A 19287-nucleotide genomic window follows, 5' to 3' on the forward strand; every position below is an offset into this window, starting at 1 on the left:
CAGAGCCAACAGCCAAGCTCTCACGGCTCACGCATGAGCACTTACCATACCCGGAAGTTTACGTTTTGCTTTGCTCTGCCCTAGCCCTGCCGCTGTCGGCGCTGTCCAAAAAGAACAGATCTACAAGCCAACACTGCGCTGAGAAGCGCCGCGTTGTTTGTTTGCAGATCTGTGTTTTTTGGAACGCTACAACAACAACCGCGCTTGACAGTTGCGATGTGATGATTAAATCTCTGAAGTGCAATGGATGCAGAACAGATCCAGGCATCACATAATAACGCATCATTGCCTTGTTTGTGGTTTGCCAACGCGGTGGTTATAATATTTCTCAACATAAATATTGTAATAATTAGCATTAGGTTAGCCTGCGGTTGGTGAGGCTAAGCTAAGTTGGCTAACGGTATACCATTCATCCATCAACATGGCACACTGGACCAACTTTGAAAAGGAGACGGAGAAAGAAATTAAAAAACTGATCAAATGCATGTCTGGGATCGAAGATGAAGAGGACCTCAATTTCCAATCGGCGATGAAATATGCTTCGTCCAATTTCAGGTAATTACTAATTAGTTAGAGTCAGACATACTGTATACACAATTAAGGTGGGCTTGCTAACGTTTATACTTCAATAATACACGTTGTTTATATTATTGTGTTTATGTCAGGTTCCATCGTTTCCTCGACGTGGACAGTCATAAGGTTCAACGCAGCATTAGTGGGTGAGTTGTTGACATGATCATCATACTATAGTACACAAGTACCCCCCCCCCCTCTTCGTCCGGTGTAAAGGCTGTTTTGCATTTACAGTCCATGGCATACGAAAGAGTCACACCAGACGAGAACAAATGAGGTGTGAATATTGCAAAGGAGCTGCATTTGCCTCCCATTTCAACAATGCATTGGTGACAACAAAGTACTGCAAAACATTTATATATATATATATATATATATATATATATATATATATATATATATATATATATATATATATATATATATATATATATATATAATGAAATTAGCAAAAGTAATTGCTTTAAAAATATGTAAGTATCCAAAAGTACAAATTACACAGTACATTTTATTTTTAATATCAATACTCAGACTTTCTGGATTTTGTAGATTTGTTTTTAAAATAGTAGACCTACTGGCTTGTAGATCTGCTGTTTTCACAACATATGGATTAAGTGTTTTTCATAATGTGTTCTTTGAGTTAAAGTACAGCATATTTCTCTTTGAAATGTTGTAGAGTGAAAGTCATATGTGCATACAAAAATACTTAAAGGGGAATTCCATTCATTTTCAACATTTTACTATGTCATTAATATACCTTAGAGCTTTTTTGTGGAAATAATAAAATAAAAGTCCCCCCATTCTGTGTTTCCTACCGACCTAGACATTGTGAAGTACATCTTGATCATGGATCCATGATCAAGATGTAGTAGCAGCAGGAGACTCAAATAGTCTCCATTGAGTATCTTATTGAATGATGACCCAGTCATCAGGAATGGCTCAAAAAATAAAAAATAAATCTTCATGTTCATTTTTTGGGTGAACAACTCCATCATTGCTGGAGCCAGCAATGATCTTTCTTAAATTCTTATTATATCAGAATACAACTGCAGTTTGTAACTAGCATCTGTTAAATTCTGTGCTGCCCTAATTCTTATTTGCTACATCCCCATAGGATACACGAAAAGCTAATGGTTCACTCCGATCTAAATAAAGCTGCGAGCTGGATGAGACTGACTGAAGAGTTTCTGGACTCCCCTTTACCCAATACAGATGGAAATAAGGTGCTGGATGGCAATTTATAGAACAATTTACAATTTAGGCATTTAGCAGACGCTCTTAATCCAGAGCGATTTACATTAAGCAAGAACAAAAAAGCATGGGAATACATCACATAAAAAGCATTTATCATGAAACATGCGTAAGCTAAGAAAGTAACAGTGGAATATCTATATAATGAAACTATACATATAAAATAAATATAGAACATAATGCAGCTATGACATGGCACTAACATATTGTGGAACAGTGGAACAGATACGTAAGTATTTCATATACTGTTCTAAAGATGGTGTCACATTTCCTAACTTTCCTCATATAAAGACCATCAGCTAAAATGTACAACTAATAAACAATTAGAACAATAGCTAGTATGCTAATATTATGCACTCAGCATCTGTGTCTGTGTTTCAGTATTTTTGTCTTTTTATTTCAGACGGATGTACATCACAGTATACTGTCACTGTTGCTGTTCTTATCTGAGTCGCCTTCAAACGCTAACTTCACAGAGAGACCCAGGCTAAAGGAGGCTGGTGAGTTGAGTCTACAAGACCAGTGGTTCTCAAAGTGGGGTCCAGGGACCACCAGGATTCCTCGAGGATGTTCCAGGGTGTCGCCAGCGAAATTTTCATACAATTACCCACAAAATTGCCTATCTATCAACAAGCTCACAACTCTTCTTGTGAGCTTGTAGATCTTCTATTTTTGACAAATTAAAAGTTTTGGAATAGTACATTTTAAACGCAAATCTTGCATGGCGGTCCCTGGCACACACTCTTATCAATTTGTGGGGTCTTTGACATTTGAGAAACACTGTACCAATGCACCCTAGGAACAGTGTTCCAGTTATTTCATTTAACCACAATCATCTAAACGTTTGCCTGTGCAGAAAGAGAAGATAACTTTGACTGGGCTAAGTATTTGATGGATGGCGAGGATGTCGAAATCGGACCATATCCAGACACCCCTGTGAGTAAAATTCTATTACTAATTATGCTACAGTGTTGAACTTTTCTACTTCAAAGACTAGATAGTGTTCAGCGCTGCACTCCCTGAAAAAAGCCAGTTAAACTCAGTCCAAATATTGGTAATACTTTCTATGAAGTGTTACCACTTTTATAAAACGTACATTATAGGGCATAGCAGTGGGTGTGTTTTTTCTGGTTCCACTGAAAAATCGTCCATTTACCAAAAATAATCAAAGGTTTTATGGTCATGAATCACCAGGATCCTGGATGGCTTAAAATAATTCATATAAATATTTTTGTAAATCTCTATGGGAAAACATAATGGCATATTTTTCAGTGGAACCAGAGAAGATCTACTTATAATACTGTTTAATTACAGTTAAAAGTACTTGTAATGCTTTAGAACAATTATCATAACAACATTTTAAAGCATTTTATATAAGTTCAAGTAGAAATGCATTATAACCTGTTTATAGAACTCTTAGAGTGTTAATGGAACCAAATGGACCCTCAATTGTACACTCTCAGTTACAGACCTGCAAGGTTCCAGTTGGACGTTGAATGGTTCTTTCTGTTTCTTCAGGAGTGGTCAGAGGAGGAGAGCGAGGACGAGGACAGTCAGCAGCCAATCAGCAGGGAGGATTCTGGCATCCAGGTGGACAGGACGCCATTGGAGGACCAGGACAATGCCAACAAGACCGTCCCAGTCAACTGGACAGGTGCTGACATGACATGACCAGATCCAGTGATGCACACAGCACTTGCATCAAAGTATAGATTATCCTGGTCAAAATATATACTATTTAACTACAAGTAAAAGTTCAAAGAAAAAAAAGAAAAAAAATCAATAATAGTAAAAAAAAGAAGAAATTGCATATGTATGAGATTTTGACCTTTTCTTTTCTTTTTCTTTTATTTATTATATTTGAAATGGGGCTTAAGTGGTTAATTTTCTCCTTCCTAGTAGTGTAGTCAAAAGTACATACAGTATTCTTCTACTTTGGAATGTATTGGCGTGAAAGTCATATGTAAAGTATCCAAAAGTACAAGTATGCAAATAAAGTACAGATACTAAAAATGTTACTTAGTTACTGTCCACCACTGTCGCTAACAATTATACAGGGGTGTGTCTTACTGTTTGGATGATTGCATGTGGTTGTGCGTGTGTCGGCACTGAAGCTGCTTTTGAGACTGTGTCAATAATTCCAGTGGTTGTTGTGCTTGCAGTGGGTGAACCAGATGCCCGGGCCTGGCTTGAACAGCATGTGGTGACGCCATACTGGGTGGCTCATTCTCCCCGCTTCCCCCACAGTCTCCATCTACACTCCAATTTACTAAATATTTGGTAAACCTTCCAAGTACCTTCCATTATCAGAGGAGTTTGTGTACTGCCTCTTACACACTGGCCTGGGGACCCCCAGGAGTCCTTGATTGGTTTCAACGGGGTCCCCAGAAAAATGGGTTAATACAGCATCAAAATCAGTTTAACCACTTGAACCCTTTTCTTTTTTTATATTTTTTTAACAGCTATTGGAAAATAGAGCTAAGATGTTTCAAAACAAAGTTGTAATCTTAAATATTTTCATATGGGAGTCTGCATCAAAATACAATGGAAGTCCTTGAATAGAGAAACCACTTACTTGACCGATCCCTGGCTATTAAGACAAATATGCCTTAAACCATTATACTTGCCCTCTACAACTAAAATAAAAAAATAAAAACACTAAATATTTTATTTCTTTCATAAATAAAGAATATTTCACTCAATAGGAACTGCTCCTGTCGCAAGTTGATGCCCATATGGTCTAGCCCTATGGAATGTGTGGTATGCATATGCTAATAAAAAATAACTTAATATTTCCTACGGTTAATATGAGCATCAAATTATATAAAAAAGACACATCGCACATCGCTGATAATGCGATGTGTTGTGAGTGTGTAGCTCTGTTATTTTTTCCAAAAGTTCACTGCAGAATTAAAAGGAACACTGTTGTCCAAGTATTTCAAAGAAATGTAAAACGGTGTGACGCACTATGATCTTTGAATGGAATCGGTTGAAATGTCATCACTGAATGGGGGAACTTTTCTATGGCCTTGATTTCTTTCCTTTTTGTTTTTCCTCAGGGACCAACACTTGTACAACACTGACCCATTGTATTTGCCAGAAGAAAAGGCCTTTGTCACCGAGACCCAAGTGATTAGAGAGACACTGTGGTAAGAGGGGCTGATGTACTAGCAAGTGATCGTAGAATTGTGCATAGTGTCAAAGGAACATTGTCCTTCACTGTCTCTTAAGAATTAATGATTCTACAGAATGCTTTGGAGTTGTTTGTATAATACAGAATCTGTGCAGCCGTGGTCCTGGTATAATTTGGATGATGAAGTTTGTGTCTATCCCATTCCTGACTTATGTGTAAAAGACAACAAGACATTTCCAAAATACTGAAGGTTGCACATCCCAAAGTCAATTGAGGACAAAATACTTTTACATATTTTTTTTGGCACACACCAATAAACTTCACCGCTTGCACAGTTCCCGGAAATGCTCAAGCAACCAGCTATTTTTCTAATTCATTCACCTCTTTTTTAACTCGACAACAAGACATTGTTGGTAATGTTATGTATGTGTAAATATACATTGATATGATTGCAGGCTTCTCTCTGGCGTGAAGAAACACTTCATATTTCAGCATCATGACGGACAAGTGTCAGTCAGGAACAATGTGGTGGTAACTCATCTGACGAGTGTAAGTTTCAAGTTATTATTTTGTCATGATGTAATCGTGAATCTATAGCTTCTTGCAGTGAATATTTTTTTTAACCAAGCTGTATGATAAAGTATGTAATTATTTAATACAATATAACTAACACAACCACAGTGGTTGTAGTTGGTCTACCTGCTCGTCTATTGACAAATGTATATCCTGTGGTTGGGTAGAACTGGTTATCAAGTGCTATTGCATGCAGTTCAAAACTAAATACTTGCAGTATATCTTCTGTAAATGGGCTTCCTGTATTAGCTCTACAGTAGACATTTGAACCGATTACGCGGTATCCAAGGTATGACCTAAAAGTTATGATGGTGGGCTAATATACTGGTACATCAGACTGGGTGTCATTGAAAAGAACTGTCGCACAACGGTGTCGTGCACCGGAAATAGACAATCTACAAACTCACAAAATGCGTTGTGTCCAAGCTTGAGCTTCTAGATTGTCTATTCCCGACGCAGACAAAGTATGAATCAGGCTTGAGAAGATAACATGGCTGACCAGGACCCCTGTTTCTGTGTGCTGCAGAGCTGTCTGCACTCTGTGCTGGAGCATATAGCTGTGTACGGCCAGGCCGTGTTCCGGCTGCAGAGGTTCATAGACGAGGTGACGGGGTACAGCTGTGAGCCATGTCCTCCGGGCTCTGCATCCACCTCCAAGAAGGGCTCAGAGCCTCCATTCAGGACCTACCAGGCCTTCGTTTGGGCGCTCTATAAGTACTTTGCCAGCTTCAAAGAGGAGCTGACCGCAATAGAGAAAGAACTCATATGTAAAGGCAAGGTGTCATTTTGCTACGTTTTCCGTACCAGCTGTCGAGAGAATCTTTAGTCAACGTTTGAAATGTAAAAGTGAATACATAAAAATGTTTATATTTATAGACTTAAAAGTCTAGCCAAAGAAAATACATAGATTCATAATTAATTATTACTATCTCACAAGATCACTGTGGAAAATCATTGCTACTTGTTTATTCAAGAAATGTGTTTCCACTGTTACATCTTGTTCTAAATACTGAGGACATTTTTCTTTTTACATGATGGCCATCATTTCTAGAAATGCGACAGAAAAACAAGCTGTCGATTTGTTTGTGGTACATTTGTGATACACAGCAATGTATTTATAGTTTCTGATCTGTCCTCTTCTGTAGATGAGACGGTAACACTTTCTGCTGTTCTGGAGCGTCTCAGCCCCCACCTGGCACAGATCAAAGTGCTGCACAAAGTGTTCTGCACGGGGGTAGCTGAGGTGCCCCCCGAGACCCCCAACGTTGTACGGGCCTCCCACCTGCTCAACACCCTCTATAAGGCTATCATTGAGTACGACAGCGTTGGGGAGGCGTCGGAGCAGTCGGTGAGTTTGAGCTGAGTGCTGACAGTTCATGAATCATCATGTAATCGAGAAGCAAGTTTTGGACATATGAGGTTTCCACCCGACAGAGACAATATATATTTTCTTTTCTTGTATATCAATTAATTTACATTAAATCATTAAAGATCTCTCCTTTTTTTAGGTGGCTTTGTTGTTTTCCTTATGGACAGAGACAGTCCGACCGTATTTGGAGATTGTGGATGAATGGATTGTCCATGGCCACCTATTTGACCCTGCAAAAGAGTTTATCATTCAGAGGTACTGTGAACGTATTCATCATTGTTGCCTAGTTTTTCTAAATGTTCATCTACATTTGCCACATTTGTGTCTACTTTTGCCTGCCCAGAATAGAGACGCTAGTGTTCATGTGGTTGAAGACTAAATCTAGACTAGAGCATCTGCATCAACGTTTTTCAGGCCAAGGACCCCTTAACTGAGAGAGACTATCATACATTTTGTGCACATAGTTTTTGAGTGGTACAACCACTCCCTTACGGAGCTATGTGTGTGTGTGTGTGTGTGGGTGGGTGTGTGGATGGATGGGTATGTCTGAGCACAAAAACAGCATGGTTGTTTTTCACCACCTGTGCGCAACCTAACACACACTCGCACACATATTAACTGTATATATGGTGATTTCGGGTGTACCAGTACAGTAGAGTACAGTGACAGTACAGTACAGTAGAGGGAGCTTACCACACAGTAACTCTGTCATTTCTCAACCGTTTCGGACGAGGGGTGGCTCGCCCGAATTGGGCCGGCACCCTGGGTGCGTTCCTGTGGGTCAGGATCCCCCCCCCCCCACACACACACGGAGTTGCACCACCCACTTCACACGGGTGTGATTTTTGTTTGTTTATTTACAAATCCTATTTTCCATTAATATGTTGGCTTCATGTTAATGTGTATTTTCAGACTTTAACCACTTGATCTTTGGCTCTGTACTCGGTCTGCTCCAAACACACAAAGATGTGTAGTAACTCTGAGAACCCCCCTAGAGGACCCAAACCCCCTGTTGAACACCCATGACCCAGGGCCCAGGGCATCTGTTCCCGCCTGACTTCTCTGCATCCCGTTTCCCCTGCCTCAGGAACAAGGACGTTGCGGTGAACCACCGTGACTTCTGGTACGCCACCTACACGCTGTACAGTGTGTCTGAGACGGTGGAGAGCGAGGACAAGCTGAACGACGCGGCCAGCGGCAGCTCCGGAGGCGACCAGGGCTCCAGCAGCAGCAGCAGCAGGAAGCAGCTCACCATGGTGTCCTTCCTCAAGCCTGTCCTCAAACAGATCATCATGGCTGGCAAGTCCATGCAGCTGCTCAAGAACCTGGACCGCAAGGACGTCCAACAGTCGGAGACTGGCTCCTCCAGAGGTCAGTGTTCGCCAGGCACTCGCACATATGTATATTACTATACTTGTGAGGACGTCAAATGTTTTGACTGGCACTGGTATGATCCGTGACACTGGTGTAATCCGCGAGTGGTGTGAGTGGAAAGTTCAGCAGCCAACAGGTTTATTTTTTGTTTTTATTGGCCTAAACTATTACTAATCTAAACTATTACTAAAATAATCCACTTACTGACTGCTGTCAGCATTGAGCAATTTTTTCATAAGTAGCATGTGACATGTCAAACTAGGGGGTTTTCATGATTCTGAATCCATTCCAAGCATTATTTTTGCACATAAAACACTCCTTGGGCTAAAAACGGCCATAGCCACTCGCCCAAATGTGCTGAGGTCTGTGGTAACAGAAAGGTTGACCTAGGACATGACCTAGGACATATGAACAGGCTGGTTGTTAGTCACATTTTTATGTCAATGGGATTGTTGCAGACAAATACACATAATAGTGTGTTCAACAACTCAAAGCACTGCATTGATTTCAGAGCCAGTCTAATTTTTATAAGGCGTATAACATTATAGAATCGTCAGTTTCCATCAGTATGCGAATGTCAGCTGTTTCCTGTGCAGTGTATAGTGTACAGGAGCACGTTTTTCAACAATGATGTCTCCTAACTAACCTGACATAATCGGTCGGGGCTTTAGACCACATTTACCACAAACCTTGTTTTCTGCATGAATCGATAACCCTAAGTAAGTAAGTAGGTCATAGTGGCTTATTGTCACTATCGACCGAGTACGGTGGTGTTTTCAATGGGCTAGACCCCTGGGAGATGGATTGCTGAAGTGGAGAGCCGCAACACTTACCATCAGTTAGCCAAGCCGTGATACTCATACGCTGAGTTGGCCGTACCCAGGACCTTGAGAGTGCTCTACCGCCTGAGCTAAACAGGCACAAATAGAAAGTGGACACGCGTAAAAAGTCCTGTGGGAAGAAGCCATTTGAAAACTGGCTTTGTTTGTTGTGTATGTATGTAGGCAACTCACATTACTGGCTGGTTACCTGATATTATACTTTGCATTACAATTTACCAGAAGGAATCGTCTGGCATTGGTAAAGGACACCGTATGCTACATATGTTGCAGATGCAGAGAGAAAGAGTTTGTACACACTGTTTCTGGAATCCGTGCAGTCACGCCTCTGTCATGGGGAGGAATCGCCCACGGACACAGTGACTGAGCAGCAGGCCACTAGGAGAAGCCTCATAAAGATGCAGTCCATCGTGGTGCAGCATTTGCAAATGGATGACATCCATGATCCACTGCTGGCCATTAACTTTGCCAGGTGAACACAGAGCACATTGAAAGATCCAATTTTAGAAATAGATGTTGCCAAATTGAGCCTTGACAATTGCAATATTTAAATTTCCTAAGGTTTTAGGACTAAACCAGAATGTTTGTAAACAAACGTGTAGGGTGGCATTTCCAGGTAGAAAGTCTATGGATATGTACGTAATAAGTGTCCAGAACATTAGTTATGTCGCGTTTGTGTATATTTGGAACAAAGGAATACATTTCTAATCTAATAGTAATAATAATATAAATATTACTGCTAATAATAATACTGCATCGACGATGCCGACGTTATCTACCCGGAACGGAAATACATTTTTGGTTGTGGTGAGGTCATGCTGATTAGGTCTGTCATTCTCAGGCTGTATCTGGAACAGAGTGACTTCCATGAGAGGTTCTCTGGAGGGGACTTCATCGTGGACCGCTCGTCCCAGTCGGTCACCTGCCAAACGTTTGAGCTGACCCTGCGATCCTGTCTCTATCCACACATCCAGAAGAGATACATCGAGTGCTGCGGGAACCTCATGAAGACTCTGAAGAAAGACTATAAGTAAGTCTATTATATCCATAACGTCAGACTCGGTGTGGATTGGCCTCATCAAACAGTATGGTTGTTGTTTTTTCTTTTGCAGTTGACCTGACATAGGGTGTGCTGTTCATTGCTTTTCCCCATGCAGGCTGCTGGAATATCTCCAAGCCATGAGGAACTACTTTCTCCTGGAGGCTGGGGACACCATGTACGACTTCTACACGGCCATCTTCGACAAGGTGCTGGAGAAGGAGAGCTGGCAACAACTGTCTCTTCTAAACGTCCAGCTGCAGGAGGCAGTGGGACAGCGCCGCCCAGAGGACAGTAGCCGGTACTGCATATGTTACTTTTGCAGCTTTTCCCTTTTAACCATATGAACCTTAGCATCCCGATTCTGGACATGTCATAATCTGCGAACATTTGGTGAACATAGAAAAACATTTTGCGATTTAACAACAAAGAATATAGTGTTTAAGTGGTTGATCTATGAAAGAATCAGAGAATGTTTTCTTTGTTATATTATTTTCTTATAAACAATGTCATTGTTTTTTATAGGTTATCAATCTTCTTGGAGACCATTGATCCTACCAGGAAAAAGCACCCTGTGAATAATCTAGATGTGCTCACTCTTAGTTACAAGGTAAGCCAGATCAATGTGTTGGTGTGTAGACCCTTTCAGTGTACAGTAGTGGAAGAAGTACTCATACTCATATTTCTTACTTACGTAAAAGTAGCAACACCACAATATTAAAAACTGCTCTGTTCTGGATGTAAAAGGTAACTCAAAAAGGTATTGTAACAATCAAAAAGGTACATTATAACATGTTGCGATGCGTGTGAGCTTTTAGATCAACAAAACCGGTTAATGTACATTTTGTAATATCAATCTGAATCTGTAACTAAGCCTAACTTGTTACTTGCAAAGTTTTCAAATAATAAAAATAATAGTAAAAAAGAATAATAACTCTGAGATGTAGTGGAGTAGAATTGAAAAATGGTCACTCAAATAAAGTAACTGTTGTACTTTTTACTCACCAGGTACCCTGGCCTGTGGACATTGTGATCAGCTCAGAGTGTCAGAGGATCTACAATCAAGTCTTCCTCCTCCTGTTACAGATCAAATGGGCCAAATATAGTCTGGACACACTGCGATTCAGCGGTACAGTACCTGTACAATCTCTCCTTTTAGTGCTAAATAGGGCACTTTAATATAATAAATACAGTGTTATTTTAATTGTGCTGTTTGAGACATTTTAGGAACAGAAAATTCATTTTCAATGGATTACCACTTTCATTCAATCAGGAGAGAGAACAATCTAAAGCTAACCAACAATTATTTTAACAAGACATATCACTTACAGCCCCTTTAACTAATCAGCATGGTAGAGTTAGTATATTAATTCCTATTAGCTACAGTAGCACAAATACTTTAAGTAATATGGTTGGAGTTAGTCTCCCTACTTGCAGACACCTGCTGGTTGACCCTGTCAATAAAGTTATTTGAAGCTGATGGCACACCGGAATTGATACTGCATGAACTGACTGCAGCCATCTTTATTGTTCAGTGGTTTGGTGGTAGTAGTTTTCGTAGTTCTCTTCGGGCGAGGAAACCAATGGAAATAAAATGTACAGAGCGTAGTGTTAATTAACCTGGTACTATTTCTGATTTAACATCGTGATTATTAATGACTGTGTCCCATAGATCTGACCGTAGCCGCAAAGAAATCAGAGGGAAATGCACCCGAGGAGTTGGCCCCAAAAGAACCCATCAAACAACAGATCCACAGAATGTGCCTTCTACGGGTCAAACTGATGCACTTTGTCAACAGTCTGCACAACTACATCATGACCAGGGTGAGCATGACATGAGTCATTCATTATTATGAAACGTCTGCTCATTTTCTTCTGTTTCATCACTTTTAATTTCACCTGTTTATGAGTTCTCTCTCCTGATAACATAAAATTGGTGTTCCGAGATGAAAATGCATTTACTGTTTTTACTAAAGAGCTGGAGAGACAGATACCCAGCCCTGTTACTGAACAAACTACAATGTATTACTATATGAGCATAGAGCTATTTTAATTTACTTACTTTAACGTTTTCTTTCTTTTACTTTACTCACTAAATATTTTCATGCTATCGTACAGCAGCCATATGTAGTATGTTCCTCATCTGCCACAGCCACTTAATAGGCAAGTAAAATTTTATCTTATCTTTTGCATGCCTGTGTGTCTACACCGTGTCTTGGAAGATTCTCCACAGTACAGGATTAGAGTTTCAGCACCAAGTCCAGGAAGCTAAGGACCTGGACCAGCTAATAAAGATCCACTACAGATACCTGTCGACCATTCATGACCGTTGCCTTCTGCGAGAGAAGGTAGGCCTTCACCTACAGAGTTAACCACTTTCAAGTTCAACCTGGCATCCCTATTTTGGGCACGTTAATATATCCAAAAATGTAAAAATAAAAGAAATAGCCAATCTGTCAAGCTCACAATCTCAGCACCTGCTATTTCTGACACCATTGTACAACGAAGTTAAATTAGAACTAGTGACCTCATAGATACTGGTTACATGGAATGAAGAAAGTTCATTATTTCCATTTGCTTCTTTGTATAGCATATTTTCATACAAAGCCATACAAAAAATGGAAATGCAAACAAGCTACAGAATAACGCATATTTTTATATGTCAGTAGGTGAAACTGTTATGCCTAATTTGTGCTCCGTTGCAAAATATTTGATTTGATTTATTTGATATATTCATGATACAATTCATAGGAGAGCAGTACATAATTATCAGGGTTGCACAAAAAGTCTGAGGACTTATTTCCATTGTGATCCAAATAAATAGTTACAGCATATGATAAGAAGAACATGTGTACTAATATTACAATACTAATGACATTTACAACCGGCCATCATAGATCAATAAACAAAAGACAATAAATAGATAAATACAGCAATATACTAACTTGCCCATCAGCCACTTTTTCAACATTTAAATTTTTTTTCAAAGACTGGGCAAATGTAGCAGACCTACAATCTCACAAGATACGATGGGTTATTAGCTTGTAGCTTGGCTATTTCCGACAAGCAACACAGTCGTGTGATTAAATATGATTCAGGCTTCAATGAGTTTAGCCTTCATTTATATGAGGTCATTTATATTATCTGCTGAGCTGCTGCTGCTGTTGTTTTCCCCAGGTCAGTTTCGTGAAGGAGGCGATAATGAAGGTTCTCAATCTAGTCCTCATCTTCTCGGACCGATGGCAGGCTGGCTTTGGAGCATGGAGGTGTGTTGTTTCTCCTTACAGACTGCCAAGAGACAATATGACCATATTTATAATAATTATATATATATTATATATATATATAATATATATATATACACACACAGACAGACACACCTTTTTATTTATTTTCAATAGGGATGCCGAACATTAGTATCTGTAAGACGGAAAAGTGAGAACACAAATTTTGATTTGAAAGAATGAGATGATGTCCGATGATAACAGCGCCCCTCACTTCACAGTCACACAGGTGTGATTTCATATGTCCAGCTTTTGGTGTGTGTAACCCAAATTTTGTCCTAACACAAACATTAAATGCCATTGACAATGCATGGATCATTTTGAGTGCTTGTGTAACACAAACATTGATGACGAAGGTGAGGACGCAAATTGTGATTGGCCGGGATGAGATAATGTATGAAGATGTACGATGATAAGAGGATCCCTCACTTCACACAAGTGTGATTTTGTTTTTACATTTACATTCCAGAATCGAGTCCATCGATAAGATGGAATCGGACTTCAAGAATTGCCATATGTTTCTCGTGACCATTCTGAACAAGGCGGTGTGCCGTGGCTCATTCCCCCACTGTAAGTGCAACACTGAGTACTTATGATTGTATAATATATAATTGCACAATTATATTGGACTGCAGCTTTAAGCCCTATTTCAAAATGTTACCTTCTAATGACATACCCAAAATGGGGACACCAGGTTGAAAATAGTTATTATAGAGAACTGTATTCTCTCTTGTCCTCTTGTCATTCGCAGTGGAGTCGTTGGCCTTGTCCCTCATGGCAGGTTTTGAGCAGTGCTGAGCGCAGGCACTCGTGTACAAGGAAGGTGTGGTCCGGTGACTCAGCTGTGCAGCTCCGTCTCATCCCTGCTCCTGTGACTAATGTTGTCCCGACTCCCTAGCAGCTTGACCCGTCAACATGTGAGACTGATCATGATGTCACTGACATGGACAGCATGGTGGTGGGAGAATGATCTGTCTTATGAAGGCCTAACTCATGTGTGGCCCCTTGTGGCCATTCAGAGCATTGCACAATGAATGGCTTGCAGCTTTTGCAATGTTGCTACTACTTGTAAATTAGTTTTTCTACAATGATGCCATGTTGATTGTCATTATGTGTATGTACATAGTAAGCACAATAAATCTTGCACAATGCTGAAGGCCTATGCTATTTTTCAGTGTTGTCCTTCGTAGACTGTTGCTAGTCCGTCATTATTTTGTAAAGCAAGAATTGATCGTAGTTAGTTTAAACAGGAGAGCATCTACTGTAGATTAATTAATTAAGTGGCTTTGTTCATTTTGATAGGACTGGAAAAAAATTAATAGGGATCCTGCTAATGCTACCAAATATTGTAAGGAAGAAAACTATTACAATGCAAACAAAAGATTGAAGCTACACTGTGTAACTTTTGTGTCGTACCCAAATCTCCCATGAAAGTACTGAAAGTTTTATCACTGAGGTGGAAGGAAGTTAAGGAACAAATGTTCTTTTCCTCATTTGAATTGGCCCAGCAGGAATTGAGTTACCTTCTCATATACTATGAAGGTGATACAACAGGCTGGAATGACAGAGATAATGTTGGGGATGACACCTTTGTAGAACCCTCTAGCGCCCTCGTTCCTCCATGTCCTTCTGATGACATCGATAACCCCACTGTATGCAATGTGCTGGTCCTGTAGACGAACCTGCACCACCTGGTATGGGTATGTTGCAGCCATAGCGCATATTTTAGATAATGCAGCCATTGTGATACATTCCAATGGACTCAGCTTGTGGTCTGAAGGCATGTTGTTGTATTTGTTGTATTCTCTCTTTAGCTCCTCATAGGTCATTAACTGCAATGCTCCTTGAAAGGTTCCAAACAGAGCAGGGACATACCCCCGGTATAGACCTGGCACTCCCTCGTGGCGGTACACCTTTACCAGAGTATCAACGATGCCATTGTACTGTTTACTGGATGGGTCAGGATTGTACTGAAGCACCAATCGGGTCTTTATTACCCAGATTGGGTTGGTTATAGTAGCAGTCAGCATACCTGCTTCAACTGCAGACACTAGGTGCTCTGTGGCACTCAGCTCTGTTTGACGTCCTTCTTGTGTATATGCTTTGATTGCGTTATAAAAGAAAAGGTAGAGTCCCCATGATGTTCCAGCAGCAAAAATGCTCGGGGTCACCCCCTGGTAGAGTCCTCTTAGTCCCTTCTGTTGCCAGACACTCTTCAAACAGTGAAAAATGCCATTGTATTTCGGTCTTAATTCCAGCCCGTCGCTTGCAGCAAATCTGAGTTTTACCAAATCCAGAGGATGTAGCATCATTGTTGACACCACTCCTCCACTGAGACCTCCAGCCAGGTTCTCCAACCTCACATGGCTCAGCATTTTCTGGATAGGACCTGCTGGGAAGAGATTGGACCCCTGGGGACCTGAAGGTCCTGTAGGAGAAGAGTTCATGTTCAACTGAGGAGTTAGGTAGCTGAGAGGTTAGCTGTGGGGAAACCCAGTAGACTAGTGAACAATATTATTCAGCAGCACTGCCGTCACATTAAACACCGCAAAACTAACAACCTTTGCATGTTCGGTGGGCAGCATGGATGCAGTAAAAATGTTAAAGACCTGGTGAAAATGAAATACAATGGGTAACAGATAAATTATGGAAAGAGTTGAGTATAAAAGCACCACAATCAAACAACAAAAAACAAACAAACTGATAAAATAATAAGACTAGATAGGTTCACACAGCGGAGTTCATACTGTATCTCCACCAGAAAGTATATGATGTCACTGTCATCTATGACATATCTGACGTATGACTCCATATTTGGGCAAAGATTCATGCATCAGACTACCATTGACTTAGTTAAATAGGTGTACACTCCTGCTGATGTTGTGTTCTGACATTAGTAGTAGCAGTGTTTTTAAACAGTATATAAAATATATTTCTGTTTAATCGAGACCATGCCTTACTATCAGACCTGGGAGGAGTTCTCTCGTGCAGCAGAAAAACTGTATTTGGTAGATCCTATGAAGGTCAGAGTGGTTATGAAGTACAGACACTGCGACGGAAACCTTTGCATCAAAGTAACCGACGATGCTGTGTGTTTACAATACAAGACAGACCAGGCACAGGATGTAAAGAAGATCGAGAAACTCCACGGCAAACTTATGAGGCTCATGGTGTCCAAGGAGACGCACCAAGGTGACATGGAGACAGACTGAAAGGTTCCGGGAGTCTTCTCTACAACACCTATACTAGACTGAGATTTAAAACTGAGACAAAAACGTTGGATTGGAGATGAGATCAGAGAGACAAGGAATCGGGATATAGAATGTTGGATGGCAGAACAGCTCCGAACACAAAGCAAAGATGCTGATTCAGTCAGGGATTAGATTTTTGTGTTTGTTTCTTCTGCCCCCAAAATGTAATTTCTTTGGTGACACATGATTATTCATTATCAATGAACACTCATTGTGTTCACAAAAAATTTCATTTTTATAACTGGCAACTGTAACAGGGGACCTGCTTAAAGCAAATATTACAAGTCCATAGACTTGGCTGCCACATGACATGTCTGGAGCCAAACACTAAAGTCCATAGACTTGGCTCCCACATGACTCATGACACATGACTCATGTCTGAAAGCCAGACTAAACAAATATATAAATAAATAAAAATGTACAGACAGACCCATATGCTTTATATTTCTTTATTCTTTATTGGAAGTCTGGGGGTGAGAGTAGGCTGAAAACATTGTCCACATTTGTAGTCATACGTCATAGATACCTCATAGTTGACTGACGTCACTGCATGCCATGAAGTCTGAGTAAATCTTCTGTATTTTCTCATCGATCACAGTTTGATATCTTGAGCTTGTAGATCGGCTATTTTCTAATAATTGGAAGTATAAAATAGAGCTTTAATGCTTTGGGAGTTTGGGCTATTGTGCTACAAGGCAGGGGCTCTTGGCACAATCAACAGCATCATGGATTCTGCCAAGTATCAGGATACCGGTAGGCGGCAGCCAAAATTTTCACTGCCAGGGAACTTGCCTGCAGGTGGACCTTTCAGTTACACAGAAATAAATCTATGGTTTCGTGAATACAGAGTAAAGGGTTCTGCAAAAAGGCCATTGCTGTCTCCATGCAGTCTCTCCACTCTATGGTCCTTTCTTTCAATCATTTTATTTTTCATTTTTGCACAAACTGATGACTCACATATACATAGACAGACTAACACAGACTAGGGTAGGTACCCTCACAAAAACATGCAGTAATCCTGGTCTCTAAACTGCCTCCCCCTGGCCATACAGATGGAATAACATCCTCAATCCAACATTGTAGTATTGACAACCTAGCACAGTATGATACTCAGGATTCTCTTAAATCTATTTAATTCAGGTGTCGTTGGGTGTAAACCCAAGATACATTGTAGGAGATCTAGTTCGATCCTTAGCCCTGTAATAGAGATTTTGTTCTTAACTTCCACCCAACATTTTTGGATTTCTGGACAGAGCCACATTAGGTGCACATATGTGCCCACGTTGTACCATGTACCAGGGCAGTCTTTATCATAGTTGCTCCTTTGATATGGTGTAGTTTGTACTTTATGTATAATCTTGAATTGAATTTCCTTGGGCTTGTAGTTGCACTTGCAACATATCTTTTTATTATTTTACATATTTTTTTTCCATTGATGGTCATTAATTGCAATTTGTAAGTCCCGTTCCCACGACTTCCTGCTGATGTTGGTATTAACGTTCCTTATGGAAATTGATATATATAACTTGTTTTTTTCTTCTTCAGCCGGCAGACCTGGTGAACAAGTCTCTCAATCTGTCCTTTATACTGGGGTATGGAATTTAGATAACTTCAAATTTGTAAATATCTAAAGAAAAATGTAACCAGGGTAGCCCATATTGTTCCTGTAGTTGTCCAAAAGATTTCAAGGTACCATGCTGGTATAGATAATTTATCACCTGAATTCCTACTGTATGCCATTCCTTGAACCTGCAAATTGCATGAGGGGATAAAAAGAATATTTATTCGACATTGAGAATGCCCTCTTTATGTTATACCATGTAATCAGGGTGTTGTTCACAATAAAATTAGCCCAAATACCTGGTACCAATTTAGCATCAGTTATGAATGGTAGATTTGGTAGTAATATAGAGTTACATCCCTGTGGTACAAGATCCAACCATGTTGAGTTGGGGTCTTGTTCCAATTTCCACCCATTATGCTAGATTGTTCACTACTGTTGCCCAATGATAATATTGAAAGTTGGGGACTGCTAATCCTCCCTTTTCCACAGGGAGCTGGACCACTCTATATGGTCCTAATGTAGGCTTTGATTGATTGATTGAAATATTTATTAACAGTTTGTAGAATTACAGTACATTTCAAGCACAAACTCAATACAGAGACTGTTAATTGTGAGTGGACGACCCAATTAAGCATTACACTTGTTTACAACAGGTTCCACATTGTTCAATTCATCAAAACATTTAGAGACATACAAATAGACACTTCTATGTAGTTAAAGAACAGAACAGGAATTCATCATAGGCCGGGCCCGGGCGCTACACTAAACCCCACAGAAAGCATATGGTCTGGCAGTTCATAAACAGAAACAAAGGATAAAACTTGTTTTAAGGTCCTTAACAAATTACATAATGTTTTAAACACCATAAAATGCATGCCTTTATTTGTAAATTCCTTTGATATTGTACCTTTAGTATTCCCCCATGTCCCTAGTGGAGGGGCTGTGTGCCGCAGCCAGCCAAGCAGCAGCTGTGTGATGTATTACACTCCGCCCGTACGACGGTGTCGTGTGCCGAAAACTGCCGATCTACAAGCCCA

The 19287-nt window shown here is 40.2% G+C and overlaps 3 protein-coding genes across 5 annotated transcripts; 2 read left to right on the plus strand and 1 right to left on the minus strand.

The window, feature by feature from the left end:
- Window positions 1–57: 57 nt before the first annotated feature.
- On the plus strand, window positions 58–14583 carry tubgcp5 (tubulin gamma complex component 5). Of its 3 annotated transcripts, none has more exons than XR_013964490.1 (23): window positions 58–555; window positions 666–719; window positions 1688–1796; window positions 2228–2324; window positions 2681–2760; window positions 3343–3478; window positions 3987–4104; window positions 4884–4973; window positions 5413–5506; window positions 6057–6308; window positions 6681–6878; window positions 7039–7154; window positions 7987–8270; window positions 9386–9584; window positions 9954–10142; window positions 10270–10452; window positions 10677–10761; window positions 11160–11280; window positions 11824–11975; window positions 12374–12499; window positions 13334–13417; window positions 13905–14005; window positions 14187–14583. XR_013964490.1 is itself a non-coding variant. In XM_080770068.1 (23 exons), exons 1-23 carry the CDS (start codon window positions 422–424, stop codon window positions 14231–14233), a joined length of 3054 nt encoding a protein of 1017 aa, XP_080626194.1. In that variant the 5' UTR covers window positions 58–421; the 3' UTR covers window positions 14234–14583. The 3 variants fall into 3 exon arrangements, 2 of the variants coding, with proteins under 2 accessions (XP_080626194.1, XP_080626195.1); XM_080770068.1 differs by having other exon boundaries at window positions 13329–13417; XM_080770069.1 differs by having other exon boundaries at window positions 6057–6297; window positions 6676–6878; window positions 13329–13417.
- A 342-nt stretch (window positions 14584–14925) lies between these two features.
- On the minus strand, window positions 14926–15882 carry LOC308320137 (solute carrier family 25 member 32-like; the record flags this gene model as incomplete). Its single annotated transcript, XM_080770456.1, has 1 exon — window positions 14926–15882. One exon carries the CDS (start codon window positions 15880–15882, stop codon window positions 14926–14928), a length of 957 nt encoding a protein of 318 aa, XP_080626582.1.
- A 504-nt stretch (window positions 15883–16386) lies between these two features.
- On the plus strand, window positions 16387–16647 carry LOC308319413 (signal recognition particle 9 kDa protein-like; the record flags this gene model as incomplete). The annotated part of the gene is made up of 1 exon (XM_080769478.1): window positions 16387–16647. One exon carries the CDS (start codon window positions 16387–16389, stop codon window positions 16645–16647), a length of 261 nt encoding a protein of 86 aa, XP_080625604.1.
- Window positions 16648–19287: the final 2640 nt, after the last annotated feature.

The sequence above is a fragment of the Protomyctophum bolini genome, assembly GCF_963924005.1.
Source record: "Protomyctophum bolini genome assembly, chromosome: 8".
Lineage (NCBI taxonomy): Eukaryota > Metazoa > Chordata > Actinopteri > Myctophiformes > Myctophidae > Protomyctophum > Protomyctophum bolini.

Excerpts from the sequence above, each read along its gene's own strand:
- tubgcp5 (XM_080770068.1), top strand. The coding sequence starts at position 422 with ATGGCACACTGGACCAACTTTGAAAAGGAGACGGAGAAAGAAATTAAA. Across the intron at positions 556-665 it reads TATGCTTCGTCCAATTTCAG|GTTCCATCGTTTCCTCGACG; the intron begins GTAATTACTAAT and ends TGTTTATGTCAG. Across the intron at positions 4,974-5,412 it reads GTGATTAGAGAGACACTGTG|GCTTCTCTCTGGCGTGAAGA; the intron begins GTAAGAGGGGCT and ends ATATGATTGCAG.